This window comes from Chanodichthys erythropterus, chromosome 21, assembly GCF_024489055.1.
Source record: "Chanodichthys erythropterus isolate Z2021 chromosome 21, ASM2448905v1, whole genome shotgun sequence".
Lineage (NCBI taxonomy): Eukaryota > Metazoa > Chordata > Actinopteri > Cypriniformes > Xenocyprididae > Chanodichthys > Chanodichthys erythropterus.
In genome coordinates, this window is record NC_090241.1 from 26,989,426 (window position 1) to 27,006,101 (window position 16,676).

A 16,676-nucleotide genomic window follows, 5' to 3' on the forward strand; every position below is an offset into this window, starting at 1 on the left:
TTTTTTTGTTATTTTAATTTCCAAATCTCATTGTGTTGCTCATTCATTACATGTTCCTGATAGTCAGAGGGGGTCTGAGTTACAGGGGGCTGGCTCAAAGTCAGGAGGGAAAAAGGAGTCTAAAAAAAAGAGGAAATGTAAAACACAGCTGGCCCTTGAAAGCAAAAGGTAAGAGGGCTTATCAAGGATATATTCATATCAACAGCATCATATTTTACATTGTGCAATAGCAGCAAATGTATCTCAAACAGAGTGGAAATTGCATAAACAGCTTAGGATATTTTAAATGTATACTGCAGTGCACCCCAAAATATATAAATAATTTTTTTTTAATCTCATCCTTATAAGTCTTAGTGGAACATGAGGCATTAAAGGGTTAGTTCACCCAAAAATGAAAATTCTGTCATATAATTAATTATCATTATCATATCATTAATTACTCACCCTCATGTCGTTCCACACCCGTAAGACCTTTGTTCATCTTCAGAACACAAATTAAGATATTTTTGATAAAATCCAATGGCTCTGTAAGGCCTGCATCGCCAGCAATATCACTCCCTTTTTCAATGCCCAGAAAGCTAATAAAGACATATTTAAAACAGTTCATGTGACTACAGTGTTTCAACCTTAATGTTATGAAGCGACGAGAATAACAAAATAACGACTTTATTCAACAATATCTAGTGATAGGCAATTTCAAAACACTGATTCATGAAGCTTCATAGCTTTACGAATTTTTTTTGTTTCGAATCAGTGGTTCGGAGCGTGTAACTTTAGTAGCTTTCTGGGTTATCTTGCTGGCAATGAAACGAAGGTCTTACAGGTGTGGAACAACATGAGGGTAATTAATGACAGAATTTTCATTTTTGGGTGAACTAACCCTTTAAAAAAAACCCCAACAACATGAGCTATAAATCTTGATACATTTTTTGGGGTGAACTATTTCTTTAAAGTCATCATGATATTGCATAATGTGACATTTCTCTTCACAATAAGACCAAGATCCCTCATTTAGAAAATATTTATGATCAATTTTGATTTCATTGAATTCATGCCTTGAAAAACTGTATGTAATTGTACAGAATGTATAGTTTAGGTTTCTCTTCCCACTGACTTGTTGAAAGTATATTTATTATTGTGCTGCAGCTGGGTGTGTATTAAATATATTTTAATGCAATATGGTGCCCAAGTGGAGCTTTGGACATCAATAGCTGTAAATTTTTTTAAAAAATGGGTTGGAAACAATGTCCCCCAAGAGTATCACAACAGGGTCCCATCTGCTGGGTACAAATACATTTAGAGCCAGTGTATTAGATTTAAGAAAGCCAGACATTGCTTCTGGTTAGATGTTCTTTCTGGGCTCAGTGTGCCAGGCCTGTATTTTATTGTTACAAGTGTGACGTACTGCATGCTGAAATGTTAATGTGCTTTGATTAGCTTTCACAGAAAATATACAAGGCTTTATAAAGCAATTATGTAGTATGATAATTAGTTGTAATAATAAATCAGTTTAAGACTTTCTTTTGATTTGGCTCAAAATTGATCTTTCTTCCTAATGCAAATAATGGCATGTTTTGCTTGGAAAATAGGCCTGATGGTCTTGGAACAGTAACGGTGGAAGAAAAAGAGCGCTTTGAGGAAATCAAAGAGCGATTACGTGTCCTTCTGGAGAATCAGATCACAAACTTTAGGTGAGTATGTAGACATAAGGCCCTTATTGAACATTTCACGATCTGTACTATAGCAGGAAGGCTGCGTACACCAGTGGTTCTCTTGGTTTGTTTCAAGAACATCGAGTGCAATCCAGCATCTCATTCAAATTTTAGTAGGCAAAAATGTCCTGTAAAATCATACATTAAAAATTATATCACCATGGAATGGATAGACCCAACAATATGCAAATTATTAGGCCGAGTAGTGAAATTGACAATTTTGTAAACACATAAACAACAGCAGAGTTGATTTATTTGCTTAATGCATGGAACAAATGCTGGGCCAAATATTGTATTAGGCTGAATATGAGAAGTGCACAGCCATTAAAAGCATAAACATATGAATGTGATTTCAACAACAGAGCTCAAATTATAGCCTATGCAAATCAAACAAGACACTTGCATGTGGTTTAATTTTTCTCAGTGCATCTTTTACCTTCTACAAATTTGTATGTGGTTTTCAGCACTTGACGTCAGCCACAAAAAATATGGGAAGCATTTTCTTTAAAAGAGTTGCACTGTATTATTTACATTTAGCATTGTGTTGTTTTTCCTTGCAAACCCATTTTTGGTTCTCAGCCCACCAGTTAAGAACCGCTGATGTACACCGTTCTGTTTTTTTCTCGACATTGCATCCAAAAATATAAGTGTATAGGATTTTCTATAGACACAATGCAATTTTTGTTGTTGTAGGTATTGCTTTCCGTTTGGTCGCCCTGAGGGAGCATTGAAAGCCACTCTGTCTTTGCTGGAGAGGGTAATGACAACATTGCTTATATTGATTCAGAGTAGCAGCAGTAGAAGGAAAAGAGAAGCAATTGATGGTATTTTGTTCAGTACCGCCTGCCTCTGTTTACTTGTTCTGCCATGCATCATTATTTCAAATTAAAAAAAAAAAAAAAGTTTTAAAAAGTATGACTCATTCATACTAGGAAAACAACATTTATGTCACAAGATAAAAAACTTTGGATTTGTGTTTTTTCACAGGTGCTTATGAAGGACATCGTGACCCCAGTGCCACAGGAGGAAGTCAAGGCTGTCATTCGTAAATGCTTAGAGCAAGCAGCTCAAATTAACTACCAGCGCATCACTGACTACGCCAGAGTAGAAGGTGACTAGCATTACCCTCTTCTTTCACAGCGTTATTATTTTAAAGCACTTAACCATATGTTGATTTGAACCAGCAGGGAACTTTTGTACTTTTTTCCACTTTTTTTCCCCTGTTTCCATTCATTTGAATCAATTTAAAGCACAAACTGTGGTCCATATTTGAATAATGTGCTTTGAGTAAATCATCTGTTTTTCTACTTTCAGTGTGTGAGAAAGAAATTTAGGTTCGGGTATGTTTAAATTATAGATGTATTTTGATGGTAAACAGTTAAGCACATACATGGGATTTTTTATTTTTACAATTTTTCCCCATAAAAAATCTTTATTTTATTTTACACCAGAGCACACTCTTGAATTACGCAGCATCTGTCTTGTTTGAAATAATATACTTGTTTATTCTAAGGTCAATTACTGCTTTGGTTTCTATCTCCGTTTTCAAGAAAAGTTTAAATGTCTTCTTGTCCATTCTCCTTTTGTGGACTTGTGTGTAAAAATGCATTCAAATCCACACAAAGAAGAGCTTCTGACCATTTCCTATGTGTTGCGATAACATAGAAGATTGGATATTGGGCATTTTTCAGATGCTCTCCACACATTCTCTTTTCAATTATTATGGCTCAGATCAGGATGATAAATGACATCAGGGTAGAGAAATGGTTACAGAGGAGAAAAAGGAACAAGGAAAATGAGTCAGTGAACAGAAAGGAATGCAGGAATGAGGACGAATCTTGCGGTGAAATAAATTAAGTATGTGGGAAGGAGCGCTTGAAGGGTGGAAGAGCCCATTAGAGGAAAACAGGTTGAGGGAAAGAGCAATGAGATGAAGAGGGAAGCGTCCATGAAACAATGCCAGGCTGGGCAACAAGCGTGAAAGAGGATTAAAAAGAAGCAAAAGATGGGCAGTAAGGATGGGTTTCTGCTTGTACAGGAGTAGAAGGCATTGTGGGCTGGTTTTGAGGAGGATATTTGTGTTTAGATGTTTGAAGATATTTTTAAATCATCTCTCTGAATGAATGCTCAAATCATTGGTTCTGTCGCTTATTTCGAACAAGGTGACAAACCACTGATACAAATGGCACAAATGGCTGACAATCTTTTAGAACACATTATCAGTTTACTAGTGTGCCTCTCTAATGGGCCATGACTGCATGTTCCCTGATGAAATTAAGTGACACAATTTCCTTAAAAAAACAGCTCACCCAAATATGATTCTGTCATCAATTACTCACCCTCATGTCATTTGAAATGCACATGGTTTTCTGTTCTTTAATACAAGACATATGATATATTTTGATCACTGTCTGCTGCGCTTTTCCATACAACAAAAGTGTCTGGCAGCTCTGAAAAGGTTTTGAAAAGCACAAAAACACAATAAAAGTAGAATTTGAAATCCGTGGAAGAAATAAAATTGTGTGTTTCAAGTGACAGTTTTAATTTTGGGTGAACAATACACTACTATTCAAATCTTTGGGGTCGGTAAGATTTTTAAATGCTTTTGAAGGAAGTCTCTTATGGTCATTAATGGTGCATTTATTTTAAAGTGATAGTTCACTCAAAAATGAAAATTCTGTCATCTTTTACTCACCCTCAAGTTGTTCCAAACCTGTATAAATTTCTCTGTTGAACACAGGAATGTATTTGGGAGAATGTTTGTAACCAAGCAGATCTCGCCCCCCATTGACTACCATAGTAGGGGAAAAAATACTATGGTTGTCAATGGGGGACGAGATCTGCTTGGTTACAAACATTCTTCCAAATATTGTCCTTTGTGTACAGCAGAACAAAGAAATTTATATAGGATTGAAACAACTTGAGGAGGAGTAAATAATTACAGAATTTTTAAGACACGTGCATTTTCAGTGTCACATGATCCTTCAAAATGTTGATTTGTTAAAAACAGTTGTGATGCTTAAAGGATTAGTTCACTTTCAAATTAAAATTTCCTGATAATTTACTCACCCCCATGTCATCCAAGATGTTCATGTCTTTCTTTCTTCAGTCGAAAAGATATGAAGGTTTTTGATGAAAACATTCCAGGATTTTTCTCCATAGTGGACTTCAGTGGAGCCCAAACGGTTGAAGGTCAAAATTACAGTTTACAGCGATCCCAGACGAGAAATAAGGGTCTTATCTAGAGAAACCATCGATAATTTTCTAAAAAGAAATTAAACATTTTATATGTTTTAACCATAAATGCTCATCTTGAACAAGCTCTCTTCTTCTTCTCTATTAGAATTCCGGCAGTGTAGACTACACTAAGTGTATTACTGCCATCCACAGGTCAAAGTTTGAACTAATTGTTATATACTTGCACTACAATATTGTATATGACAATATTGTAGTGCAAGTATATAACAATTAGTCCAAACTTTGACCTGTGGAGGGCAGTAATACACTTAGCAGTGTCTACACTGCTGGAATTTGGAATTCTAATAGAGAAAAAGAAGAAGAGAGCTAGTTCAAGATGAGCATTTATTGTTAAAACATATATACATATATATATATATATATATATATATATATATATATATATATATATATATATATATATATATATATATATATATATATATATATATATATATATATATGTGTGTGTGTGTGTGTGTATATATGTACACACACACACACACACATATATATATATAAATATACAATGTTCCCACTAATTTTTTTTCTCACAGAGCAAAAAATGGTTTTATCATGCAACTGTAACATTTAACTTTAATGTGCTGTTTTATTTGACCCTTGATGTAACTTAGTGATTTATTAAATAATATGTTTGAAAACAAGCAGTTCAGTCACTAAATTAAGCACATTTTAGGTTACTTGAGATTTTTTCATATTGCTTTATTAACTGTACCAGTCTTTACCAAGAAATTATATTAAAAAATAATTTCTGTGCTCCTGCAGGACAGTTCAATTCTTTCTAATAATATAATATGAGCAGTTACAATGATGGTTTGGAACAACCATAATGTGTTTTTTGTACAGTCAATTATTAGCAACAGACAGTGTTAAACCATCAAAATTACATGTTTATTGCTTATGAATTTCCCAGATTTTATATACCAGGAGGTTTCAAGATGTTTCGTGGCAAGGAGCATCCCCTTGTGAGATCAATTTTTTATTAGGCTTACATTATAATATAATAAAATATAATATAATATTTAAGTATTTAAACTGATATACAGTAATATATCAGTTTAAATGCTTCCATTTGTTTTAATATATTATATAGTGACAACAAACTGAAGCATTTAACCGATCTGATTTTTAAGAAAAGTGAACATTAACTCTTTTATAGTTATCTAAACATCCCTGAAACCCACAGCACCACACACACAAAAATCTATTTAAACTGAGGTATTTTGAGTTTGCAAGCTACACCTGTGGTGGGTGTGTGATTGTAAATGTCTCATAGTTTTGTTAGCATTCTGTGCCCATCATCCGTTATTTCATTAAAACATGACGTTTTATTTCACATTTCTTTTCGTTTCGCGTTGCCTTTCATGTTGATGTATTTAGTCCACAAATATTACGGTATTCTTACCGCGACTGATTTGGCTCAGGGCCAGCCAGCTCACACGCGCTCAATGGTTTCCCTAGATAAGACCCTTATTCCTCATCTGGGATCTTGTAGAATGTTTTGAAGCTGCAATGAAACTGTAATTTTGACCTTCAACCGTTTGGGCTCCATTGAAGTCCAATATATGGAGAAAAATCCTGGAATGTTTTCATCAAAAAATTCATTTCTTTTCGACTGAAGAAAGAAAGACATGAACATCTTGGATGACATAGGGGTGAGTAAATTATCAGGAAATTTTAATTTGAAAGTGAACTAATCCTTTAATACTCTTGTGGAGATTCAAAAGAACAGCATTTATTTGAAATATAATTTTTTTTAATGATACAAAAGTCTTTACTGTCACACTTGATCCATTTGAAGTGTCCCTGCTAAATAAAAGTATTAATTTCTTTCCGAAAAAATAAATATTTCTTACCCAAACGTCTGAACAGTAGTGCACCGTTAAATGTTTTCCACTTCTACTTTTTTCTTAATTTTTGGTGTCTCTTAGTGAGAATTTAAGGGTGATTGTAGTTTAAGGGGTTTTAACCATCAAATCATGTTGTATTATCCAACCCTTTCCAAAAACTGATTTTATTTGTCTTAATGAGAACTTCCCTTAACACAAGACATCCCTTCACCATATCCAACCCTTGACCCCCTTTCCTCTGACCCCAAACTCTTGCATGCCGCAATCCTCTTTTTCTTCAGGAAAAAAGAGGGAAATGTATGATCATCCTGTCTACTCCTTGGCAACACAAGTGATGGATTTAACCATCCGTGAGTAACAACTCCTCACCCCTCATTATTTACCTCTTTCATCAACTCAACCCTCCATGTCACATCCTTCTCTGAAGTTTTCTGTTTTGCCATTTTCATACAGATGACAGACACTGAGTAGAGAACGATACGTAATGTTCCGATTCCAATTTCTTTGGCAGAGACGTTCCATCTGTTTGTAATACGACATGACTGATGCATTCGTTCTGCTTCCTCTTGTTCATTTTTGGTTGAAGCTCCTGTTTGTGACTTGAATGCATTTTTACTTTGCTCGCTATTTTACTTTGTCTGAGTGTATATCGTTACTGTGGTGTGGTAGGTGGTTTCACTGGGGGGTTCCAGACTCATCAACAGGTGACTGAGCTACCGGGAGAGCAGGAGTTAGTACACGTGTACGAGCTGTAACTTACGTGTTCCAACATCACAAGTTTGTCTTGTTCGTGATAACTACAGCTGTGTTCAATTTGTCATGCAACCGAACAATGGCTATTGTCTCTTTGTTCAGTATGTCGTTCAGTTGCTACTTTGCTATGTGTTTTTGTTCTTGTCGTTCCAGGTAAATATCTACATGCGTGTTTATTTGTCATTGTTTTTTTTTTTAAATTATTATTCTATATCCAATACATACTAATTCTCTGGAGAGCGACCAAGAGTGAAATTACCAAGGATTCTGCAGTGACATTGGGATAAAACATGCCACCTTGAGGAATAATTCTTTTTCCCTCCAGTTCTCCCTTCTCTCTCTCCCTTGTTTCTCCCTCTCTTTATGTTGCTCTGACTCTCTTTTCTCTTCTCTCTCTCTCTCTCTCAAGTTGAGAAAACTCTAAAGGATCAGAAGGATCCAGGTGAAGCTATGTTTGACGTCATCCCCTGTCCCCTTCAACACATCCTGGCATATGCACATGACACGATTACAGAAATGACTTTTTTTAGTCTGAAAGTCCTGTATACACCATGACACAAGGTCCTTCCTTGTGCACTTCTTTATTTGTGAAGAAAGTATTCTTCTATAAATATATGCACAAAACTTGGTTAAAAACTTATTTTTCGTTACATTGAGACTTTAGAAATTGAAACTAAGCCTTTTAGCACTGCACAGTCTGCCTAATGGTGTTACATTATGCAGACTTACAAGAAGTAATACTATCTTTCACAAATATTTAGTGGCAGTTTTTTCAATGTGTTAAAATGTGAGTGGAGAATGATTTGCAAATGTTTCTCAATAAAGCACTGGGAATAAGATAACTGAAGTATATCTGAATCTTGACATCAATGGATTTTCTAAATAAGTGGTTCTCAACTGGTTTTGCTTCAGGATTTAGATGTTTCATTGGGCACCAAGTGGTAAATCTAAAGTATCAAACAGTTTTTCATTTGAAAGTAAAACAAAAAGTAGAATTTTATTAATATTAATCCAAAATATATGATCCTCAAACTTAAAAAATATTTTTTTTAGTTTATTTTTTAGTTTTGAGGTTGAAATTATGCGAAATACTTTGTCTAATTTGGCTAGATTCTATCCAGTGACAAATGAAGTTTCTTCTAAAGTGTTATAGAGTTTGATTGGATGCAATACATTTGACATCAACAACAAAATGGAAAGCCAGTTTGTTGCATTAAGCTTTGTTTTTTCCTATCAGAATCACAACCCACCAGTTGAGGACCACTTTTCTAAATCACCATCCATTTAAGAGATATTTCGCTTCTTTAATTCCCAGTCCTGGTTTTAGAAATTTGACATTTTGGACACATTGAAAATAGATAAAGTATGAAATTTGGATAATGATAATCATAGATTATCATTACATCCATTGTCATTACTTTATCATGTTGTGTTGATGACATCATGGCCTTAGGAAGAGTTAGAATGAGCTTCTACCAGATATTAAGGTTCAGAGTGTAGTAAATTTCAGTTCAGTTCCCCACAACCCCATTAATAACCCACAAATTTAACAGACTGATAAATCAATGGCATAAAAGTGAACATTTCACACTCTAGACACCAAGATTAAAGAGTCAGACAAAATGATAAATAAGTAATGTCCTTCAAGACTGAAGTAGCATTTCAGTCAATAAATTAAAGATTTTTTTTTTCTCCTTCAGTGGAGACCTCAGCATTGCTGAGTTGGTCGGTATTTTACTTTATTTCTTTAGCTTTTTTTCTTCTTTTGGTTTTCTGTCTTATTCATTTCATCTTGTTTAGATAAAAGTTGATTATATGTTAAAATCAGAAACACTATTGTGTGTCCTGATGTCCTCATTTCATCAAAGTCTTGCATATGTCTAACAATCCGGTCTGCTCTTTCTCTCATATGTTGGCCTTAAATGAAATCTCCTACTAATTAATAGTAATATATCGAGATAGATAAAAATACAGTATTAGTATTAAATGTATATACAGTGGGGGTCTAAAGGTCTGTGTCCACATTAAATATCTCGAATTCAAACCTGGAATTAAAGTTTTAGGGTTTAGGAAATGTTATGATGTGAAATAAATATTGCAAAAATGATTTCTTCTGTTCCAATTTTGTAGAAATTTAAGGGTCAGATGTTTTTGCTTCAATGCAGAAGATAAATTCTAAGAAATTTTGTGTTCATTTTGATTCACCTAAATTATTATGTCATCATTTGTAATGATGAAATGGTTATTAAATCAGAAAAATGCAAAAAAGAACCGCTTGTGGTCTCAAGACTTTTGAACCCCAATTTAGTTGAAAGCTTTTTTTTTTTTTTGCCTCAAAGATTACAAATAACTGATTTAGAGGAGCATTCTAGTGTCTCTGACATCAGTTAGGCATCTTTTCTTGAAGTGTTATGAGTGTCATCAACAGTGTTGTCATTTCTGCATGCTCAGGTATTTATGACCTTAGCTTCTTCAAACTGCATTGTAGTGCTCATGACATTATAGATTCATAGAATAAATAAATTAATCAACCACTGTAATATTAATTGTCCCTCTTCTCCCCACCATTCTGCTCCAGAGAATGTAGCTAACCTAGCTACACCTGCTAAAAAACTGGAGCATGTCATCCGCCTGGCGGAGTTAGTCATTGAGGTTCTACATCAGAACCAGGACCACCACGCAGAGGTGAGTCTGGACTTGCTTTCTCTTTCCCTTACATTCACTCTCTTTTTTCTTTATCTGGTATAAAATAGGGTTGATTTAAAAGGACCAGTGGCTCCTCTGTTTCAAAAAAAGCAGCTGTGCAGTTTGCACAGTGCAATTTGTATTAGTGTAAATTAGTGAAACAGCAAGAGTTCACTCTCCCGTGAGATCCAGGTCTCTAAACCACTTTCCCTGGATCTATACTCTAAAGAAAGCCTCAGAATACAGATTGTTTCTGTGTTCTGAATGTTAGATAAATTCCTTTGGAATGCCTATGAAAATAATTGACCTGTTTCAACAGTTACTACTCTAAGAACAAATGCATAATTGGCGTTATCCGAGATGCAGTTTAAAGTATTAGGAAATCCATGGTCTTCCTGAGATTTATAGATTTACTCTATCTTTCTGAATATGCTTAACAGGCTGCGGTCACAAGTACAGGAGACCAATCGGTACAGTATCATGTTTCTTTTTTTCTTAAGTTGTCATCACATAGTGTACCTTTTCCCTCAAGCATGTCGATTCACGCAGTTAAGGGCTTTTCTGTTATGTCTGGGTTGATGGGGCAAGGCGATGCTTAATAAAGAACATGATGGAATTGACATAAAGTGTTTAGCTTTGGTCTCTTTTGGATTTCTGGGAAATGAAATATCTCCCCCCACACACACTGATCAAAATGCACAAATGAGCAAAATATTTGAGTTTAAGCACTTTATCTTAAAGACATTATGATAGAACCATCTGTAAATCATACTGTTAACATTTGTGAAACTACAATGTTAGAACTTCATTGCTGCCCAACTGGTAGCATCATTTTATATAACTATATGAGGGCCATTTCAACCTTATAGTAAAAATATCTCCCAATTGTGACCTTAAATCTCACCATTGCGACTTTGTTTCTCATTATTGTGACTTTATAACTCACAACGTGACTTTAAATCTCGCAAATGTGACTTTTTATCCAAAATTTTGAAAAAAAAAAATTTTGTTTATAATCAACACTTTGCACATACATCACTCTCTACATGTTCATGTTTTTCCTCACCATTCACTCCATGGTGTTGTTGCAGGGAAAAGAGGTATGTGGTTCAAATGAATGCAATGAAAAAAAGCCCCTTACTGGCTTGTGCATGAGCTATGAAGGGTTCCCTTCCCCTGTAATGTCCCATTCCTCACAACATGAGGGAATGTATTGCCGCGTCCGACGTGGGTTTGTCTTAATTCCTCAGCATTGTGCCTGTCAAGTCTCCCTTCAAACTTCTTGAAAGGCTTGCGTCCCCCACTGGCAAGGTCAATGCTCAATGATTCCTTTGCTTCCAGGGGGGAATGTTTACCCACCTGCCACACTAGTTGTGCCACCCTAACCTTTCCCAATTAGATGTGTTCCCTTCTGCTAGTGTACTTGAACTAGAGGTCTTCTCAGGTCCTAAGATCTGTACCCGACCCGAATCAATTCTTTTCTGAACCCGACTTGCATAAATTTATTTTTTAAAAAGGAAAATCCGACCGAAACAGACCTGATAAAATTAGACCAGAGTTTGACGCAACCTGATGACAATTTCCTTTCAAACCCAACTAGACCCGAATGTAACAGGCAGCAACGTCTACACATGCTCGCAGCCCTGCATGCCAGTGGCAAGTGCTTACTTTTTCAACCTGGTTTTACACAGGAGAAAATCAGAGACAACAAATAAGAAACACAACGGCAAGTGTACTGTAGATTTAAAAATATTACCATCTTCCAACCTTATGTAGATGAAATTCATTCTCTGTTTACGTTAGTTATATTGTTAAGCCATGTTGCCAGATAATGTAGACTATACCCTGTGTATATCACAAATGTGGGAGAATATGTTTTCTGTGGATGAAAATATACAGTTATGGTTTAATTTTTGTTAATTTGATTTACTTTATCAACTGCATTTAGTTTTGTGTAATTGATATCTGGAAGCAGTACAAGTTTTTTCCACTTGGGTGAGCAATGAAAATTTGTTAAACGAATGAAACAAATAATGAAAAGTTGGCAATTTTTTTTAAGAAATTATGTTCTTCTCTGGTCAATTCTGAAAAAGCAGATTTATTGAAAATTACTTAAGACCAGAGACTACTACTATCAGACGTTACCCGTGTCCAAGGCACTTGCCAAAGTTTTGGACCCGAACCTGCTCAGGTCTTGGGTCAGACGTCGAGTTTTCTGATTGAAATGGACCCGTGAAGACCTCTAACTTGGACTTAACAACCCCTCAAAATGACCAAACCAATGTCATAACATAGCCCTCTTCCCAGGACCACTCTTGCTGATTTTAATTTACAGTAAAGCTTTTTTTTTTTATTGCGTTCAATCAGTATGTTAATGTTAACACCTACCCAGCGCTCCCAGATTAGCAAGAAGGGCCTTGGGGAAGGATTCATGAGTTGCTTGGATTTGGTGTCTCTTATCGCTCTTTTCCCCACTTTTTTACTCGTCTGTCTGGTTAAGCTCAGCCATATGCATTGCCCTGCTACACTAGAAAATGCTATATTAAATGCTAATGTTATGACCCAAGTAGCTTTTTCAAGAGTTAATTATGAAGCATTCAGGTAAGTGCTATGGTAAGTCTGGTGTTAGAGCTTGCTATCCCTTTGTAGCAGAGCGGATTTGGGGGAAATGTTTCGGGGCTCTTTGAAGCTGTGGGTTTAAAGGGGTAAAAAAGGACATAGCATGCAACCAAAGGGAAGGATTAAGCCTCCTAAAAAGGCTGATCAGATCCCTGAATGGGTTTATCACTGGTTGGTTGTTTTAATTAGAAGAAAAGCGTTTTATGCCAAGACTGCAAGTAAGCCTGATTGATCCAAGAAACTCCTGCTCAATACCTCACTACAGGCCCAAAATTTATGGTCACTTTAAGAGATTGAAGAAGAAATATTCGTCAAACCATATTACTTTGCCAAGTAAAGAAGCCTGCTGCTTGCTTGCAGTCTTTGGCATGTCAGGGACGGCAATGTTGCATGATCGCAAGACACATCCCCATCCCGACGGTAGGGATGGAGTGATGTGAACGGTTGAACTACATCTTCCATTTGGAGGGCAAAAGCATGCAGGGATTTCTACCTCACTTGCATGAGAGCTGCACCTCCTCTGGCATCTTGACTCCACTGGGAATTGACCTGATATAGGAAAACTTGAAAGACCTCTGGTCACAAATATACAAACATTTGCAACACAAGATTTTTGGTGTATTGCAATTTTTTAGATTTGAATGACAGGCCCTCTTATTAAAGGAGTTTTTAGATTTTCTCTTATTTTGATTAACATGTTTAATTCAGAGGGCCTCAGAATTCTTGAGATATGCAACCTTCAATGGAATATTCACAAATTTCTACTTATGGTGAAATGTTTTTCACAATGTTTAGACTTGGTTTTAAAAGATACATAGTAGAAGTTTCTGTGTTGCAAATTTACAAATGGTTTAATGTAAGTCCAGTTTCAAAGTCCATAATGTTAAACTTTTTACCTCAGCCCTTTACCCTTGTAAACTGGTTATTTGAATGCCTCGAACACTAAAGCAAAATATGAAGCACTTATGGCTCAAATGAAGGGCCATTAAAAATGATTACAAAGTGAATGTGTGAAATTTCATATGGCGGACTCTTAACCAGTTTACAATCTTTTTCTTGCCCGAGCTTACCTTATACACTTATGATTTCTAACTCTCTGCTACTTTTTTTTATTCTTTCTTCCTTTCCTGAACTATCAAGGCCTTTGCATGGTGGTCAGACCTGATGGTGGAACACGCTGAGAACTTCCTGTCACTCTACGGTGTTGATATGGATGCTGCTCTTGAGATCCAGTCTCCTGAGAGCTGGGACAGTTTCCCACTCTTTCAACTTCTAAATGATTTTCTCCGTGCTGACTGTAAGCCCTTCTGCCATCACTTGTGGCGCTTTTCCACTGCATGGTACGTCTCGCTTGAATAGTACCACCGAGGCTGAGGTTCCAAGCAAGCCATACCGATACTAAAAAACGTGACGTGTAAACACTGCAGATCACTGATTGGTTAAAGAGAATCATTACTACCAGCGTCATTGGATTTGCAGCATTATAATTTGTTCGCATGACTTTTTTAAATGACTTGAAAAGAAGAAATGGCTGAATCATGGTCAGTAGACGAGGTGCAGACGTTCCTCTCGTTGGTAGCCAAGCAGCGGATCCATGGCAGTAGAGGCGGCGCAACTATAACAATCGGTCTATAATCCCACCCACTTTGAAGTGGTACTAACTGCAGTGGATAAGCAAAGCGAGCCGAGTCGTACCACACAGTGGAAAAGCGCCATTGGTTAAGAGTTCTGAAAGTAAAAGTATTATAATTCTGGTTAAAATGGCTATGATAATGTAAAAGTTGGGTATGTTCTTCTCAAAATTGTCATAACTTGGTATTTTCTCCTGTTTTTACAGATCACCTGTGTAATGGAAAGTTTCACAAACATCTGCAGGACCTTTACGCCCCTCTTGTGGTGCGATATGTGGATCTTATGGAGTCCTCCATCGCTCAGTCCATTCACAGGGGATTTGAGCGGGAGTCATGGGAACCTGTAAAGTAAGACACCACTTTCTCAACAATGTGTGAGGTGACCGGGAGCCAGGGCCTTTCAGGACAAAAACATCACCAAAAAAATCAAAAATCAAATATACATGAGATAGCAGGTGCAGGCATATCCTCATCCTTTGACGGATATTGTTCTCTGCAAAATCTATGCAGTTCATTGAATTAAACAGATTAGTATCCAGTTTGTTTACGCAATTGGAACCATTATAATTCATTTTTCTAAATAGAGTGACCTCCTTAACCATGCCTTACATGAGAAAGCTGCTGAACATAAGAGGAAGTTCACCAAATCCACAATCTATCAGGATAGTCTTCAGTCAGTGTCTTGCCGGTTTCCATCTTTTTTTTTTTGTGAACTAACCCTCATATTGTGTGCTTTAAAAAAATGCTTTTTATGTCCTAATCAATTGTTCTGTCATGCTTGATTTTGGTTTGCATGTTGATTTTAATGATTTTGAACCAGATCCCAGTGAACAGATAACAAAATTTAGATGACCTGCTATCTTTAGAAAAGATACAGCCTACTCAAATATTCCCAGCCTAACACAATACTCTTCTGTCAATTAAGCTGATGCCCCTTGAGAAATATGTCAGTATGGTTTCCCTCATTTGTTTGCTGTCTGTTTGTATGTGTAAAAACCCCACCATCGTCCTATAATCTTTCAAGCTGCTGTTTGTTCTTGCTGTGGAAAAATTCAGCTTTTACTTCCTTTTTATATAATTGTGCTATCGTCTATATTATTGACCACATGTTTCTTTCTACTCAGGTCTTCTGTTTAAATGTGCTGTAGATTCCCTCCATACATTTAATGACCAGTTTTTATGTGTCTGCTCTTTATGTGTAAAGATGGTCTTTTCCATTTCTCAGTTTCTATTTTTGTACTGTATGTCTTACATTGCTTATTTGCAGCATTCCACACTGCCACTGTTATGGAATTTTTTTGTTTCTTTTGTCTGTTTCTGCAGGAGTTTAACAAGTAATCTGCCCAATGTGAATCTACCAAATGTGAACCTCCAAATTCCCAAAGTACCAAATCTTCCCGTGCCAGTAGCAGGACTATCTGTTAACCTTCCACAAATGCCTAGCTTTTCCACTCCGTCCTGGATGGCTGCTATTTATGACTCTGAGTGTGTATTCAATGCATTTACCTGAGATCTGATGCATTTAAAAGTCTTCTTGGCATGAAAATGTTTTGAGTGGGGTTAGTTAACTTATCGCCAGATAAGCATTATTGCACTGCAAGATATTTGCTAAATTTGACAATAGTTAAATGACGTTCAGATCATGGCTGTATATAAGATAACTACAAGTCAAGATGACTTGTCTCTAGAATCATTCTCATGTCAAGTAGCCTGCAAAGGGTTCCAGTCAGCCTTATGTGATTTTGTTATTTGAAATGAGAACTGAAAAGCTCTTCATTTTCCTCAATGTGCATGCCATTGAGGTTAGACTGTGGTGGTGAGATCTGGATTGCAACCCAAACCTACAGTCAAGCCGATGTTTGTTATTCAAATACAATTCTATACAATCCATACAATATAGCAAGTACTACAGATGGCCTTTAAGCTAAGACACATTGACTGACAGCTATTAATTTTTGACTAAAACTGTAAGGAAACAACTCATTATGGAATAGTTCTTTTTGATATCGTGGGGTCTTTAAGTTTAGTTATCCCTCTCATTCCTCCTCTTCCCTAATTCAGACCAATGCCATTGTATTCAATATTTAGCTACTATTTTATTCTCTTTTAGCAAGTGATTGATGTTGAATCTTTATTCAGAACTACTGGTAGAATTATCAGAATGTTCC

The 16,676-nt window shown here is 36.1% G+C and overlaps 1 protein-coding gene across 9 annotated transcripts in view; it reads left to right on the plus strand.

The window, feature by feature from the left end:
• cadpsb (Ca2+-dependent activator protein for secretion b) overlaps nucleotides 1–16,676 on the plus strand; it is a 100,532-nt gene that overhangs the window by 74,150 nt on the left and 9,706 nt on the right. For 3 of the 9 annotated variants that reach the window (XM_067372817.1, XM_067372819.1, XM_067372820.1), the window contains 6 exons: nucleotides 1,590–1,691; nucleotides 2,406–2,469; nucleotides 2,700–2,823; nucleotides 10,152–10,258; nucleotides 14,018–14,174; nucleotides 14,715–14,856. In XM_067372817.1, coding sequence (XP_067228918.1) covers nucleotides 1,590–1,691; nucleotides 2,406–2,469; nucleotides 2,700–2,823; nucleotides 10,152–10,258; nucleotides 14,018–14,174; nucleotides 14,715–14,856 — 696 coding nt within the window. Of the gene's footprint in view, nucleotides 1–1,589; nucleotides 1,692–2,405; nucleotides 2,470–2,699; nucleotides 2,824–7,101; nucleotides 7,171–10,151; nucleotides 10,259–10,698; nucleotides 10,729–11,349; nucleotides 11,359–14,017; nucleotides 14,175–14,714; nucleotides 14,857–15,831; nucleotides 15,994–16,676 lie in introns of all 9 variants that reach the window. The other 6 variants (XM_067372813.1, XM_067372812.1, XM_067372815.1 and 3 more) reach the window with 6 other exon arrangements.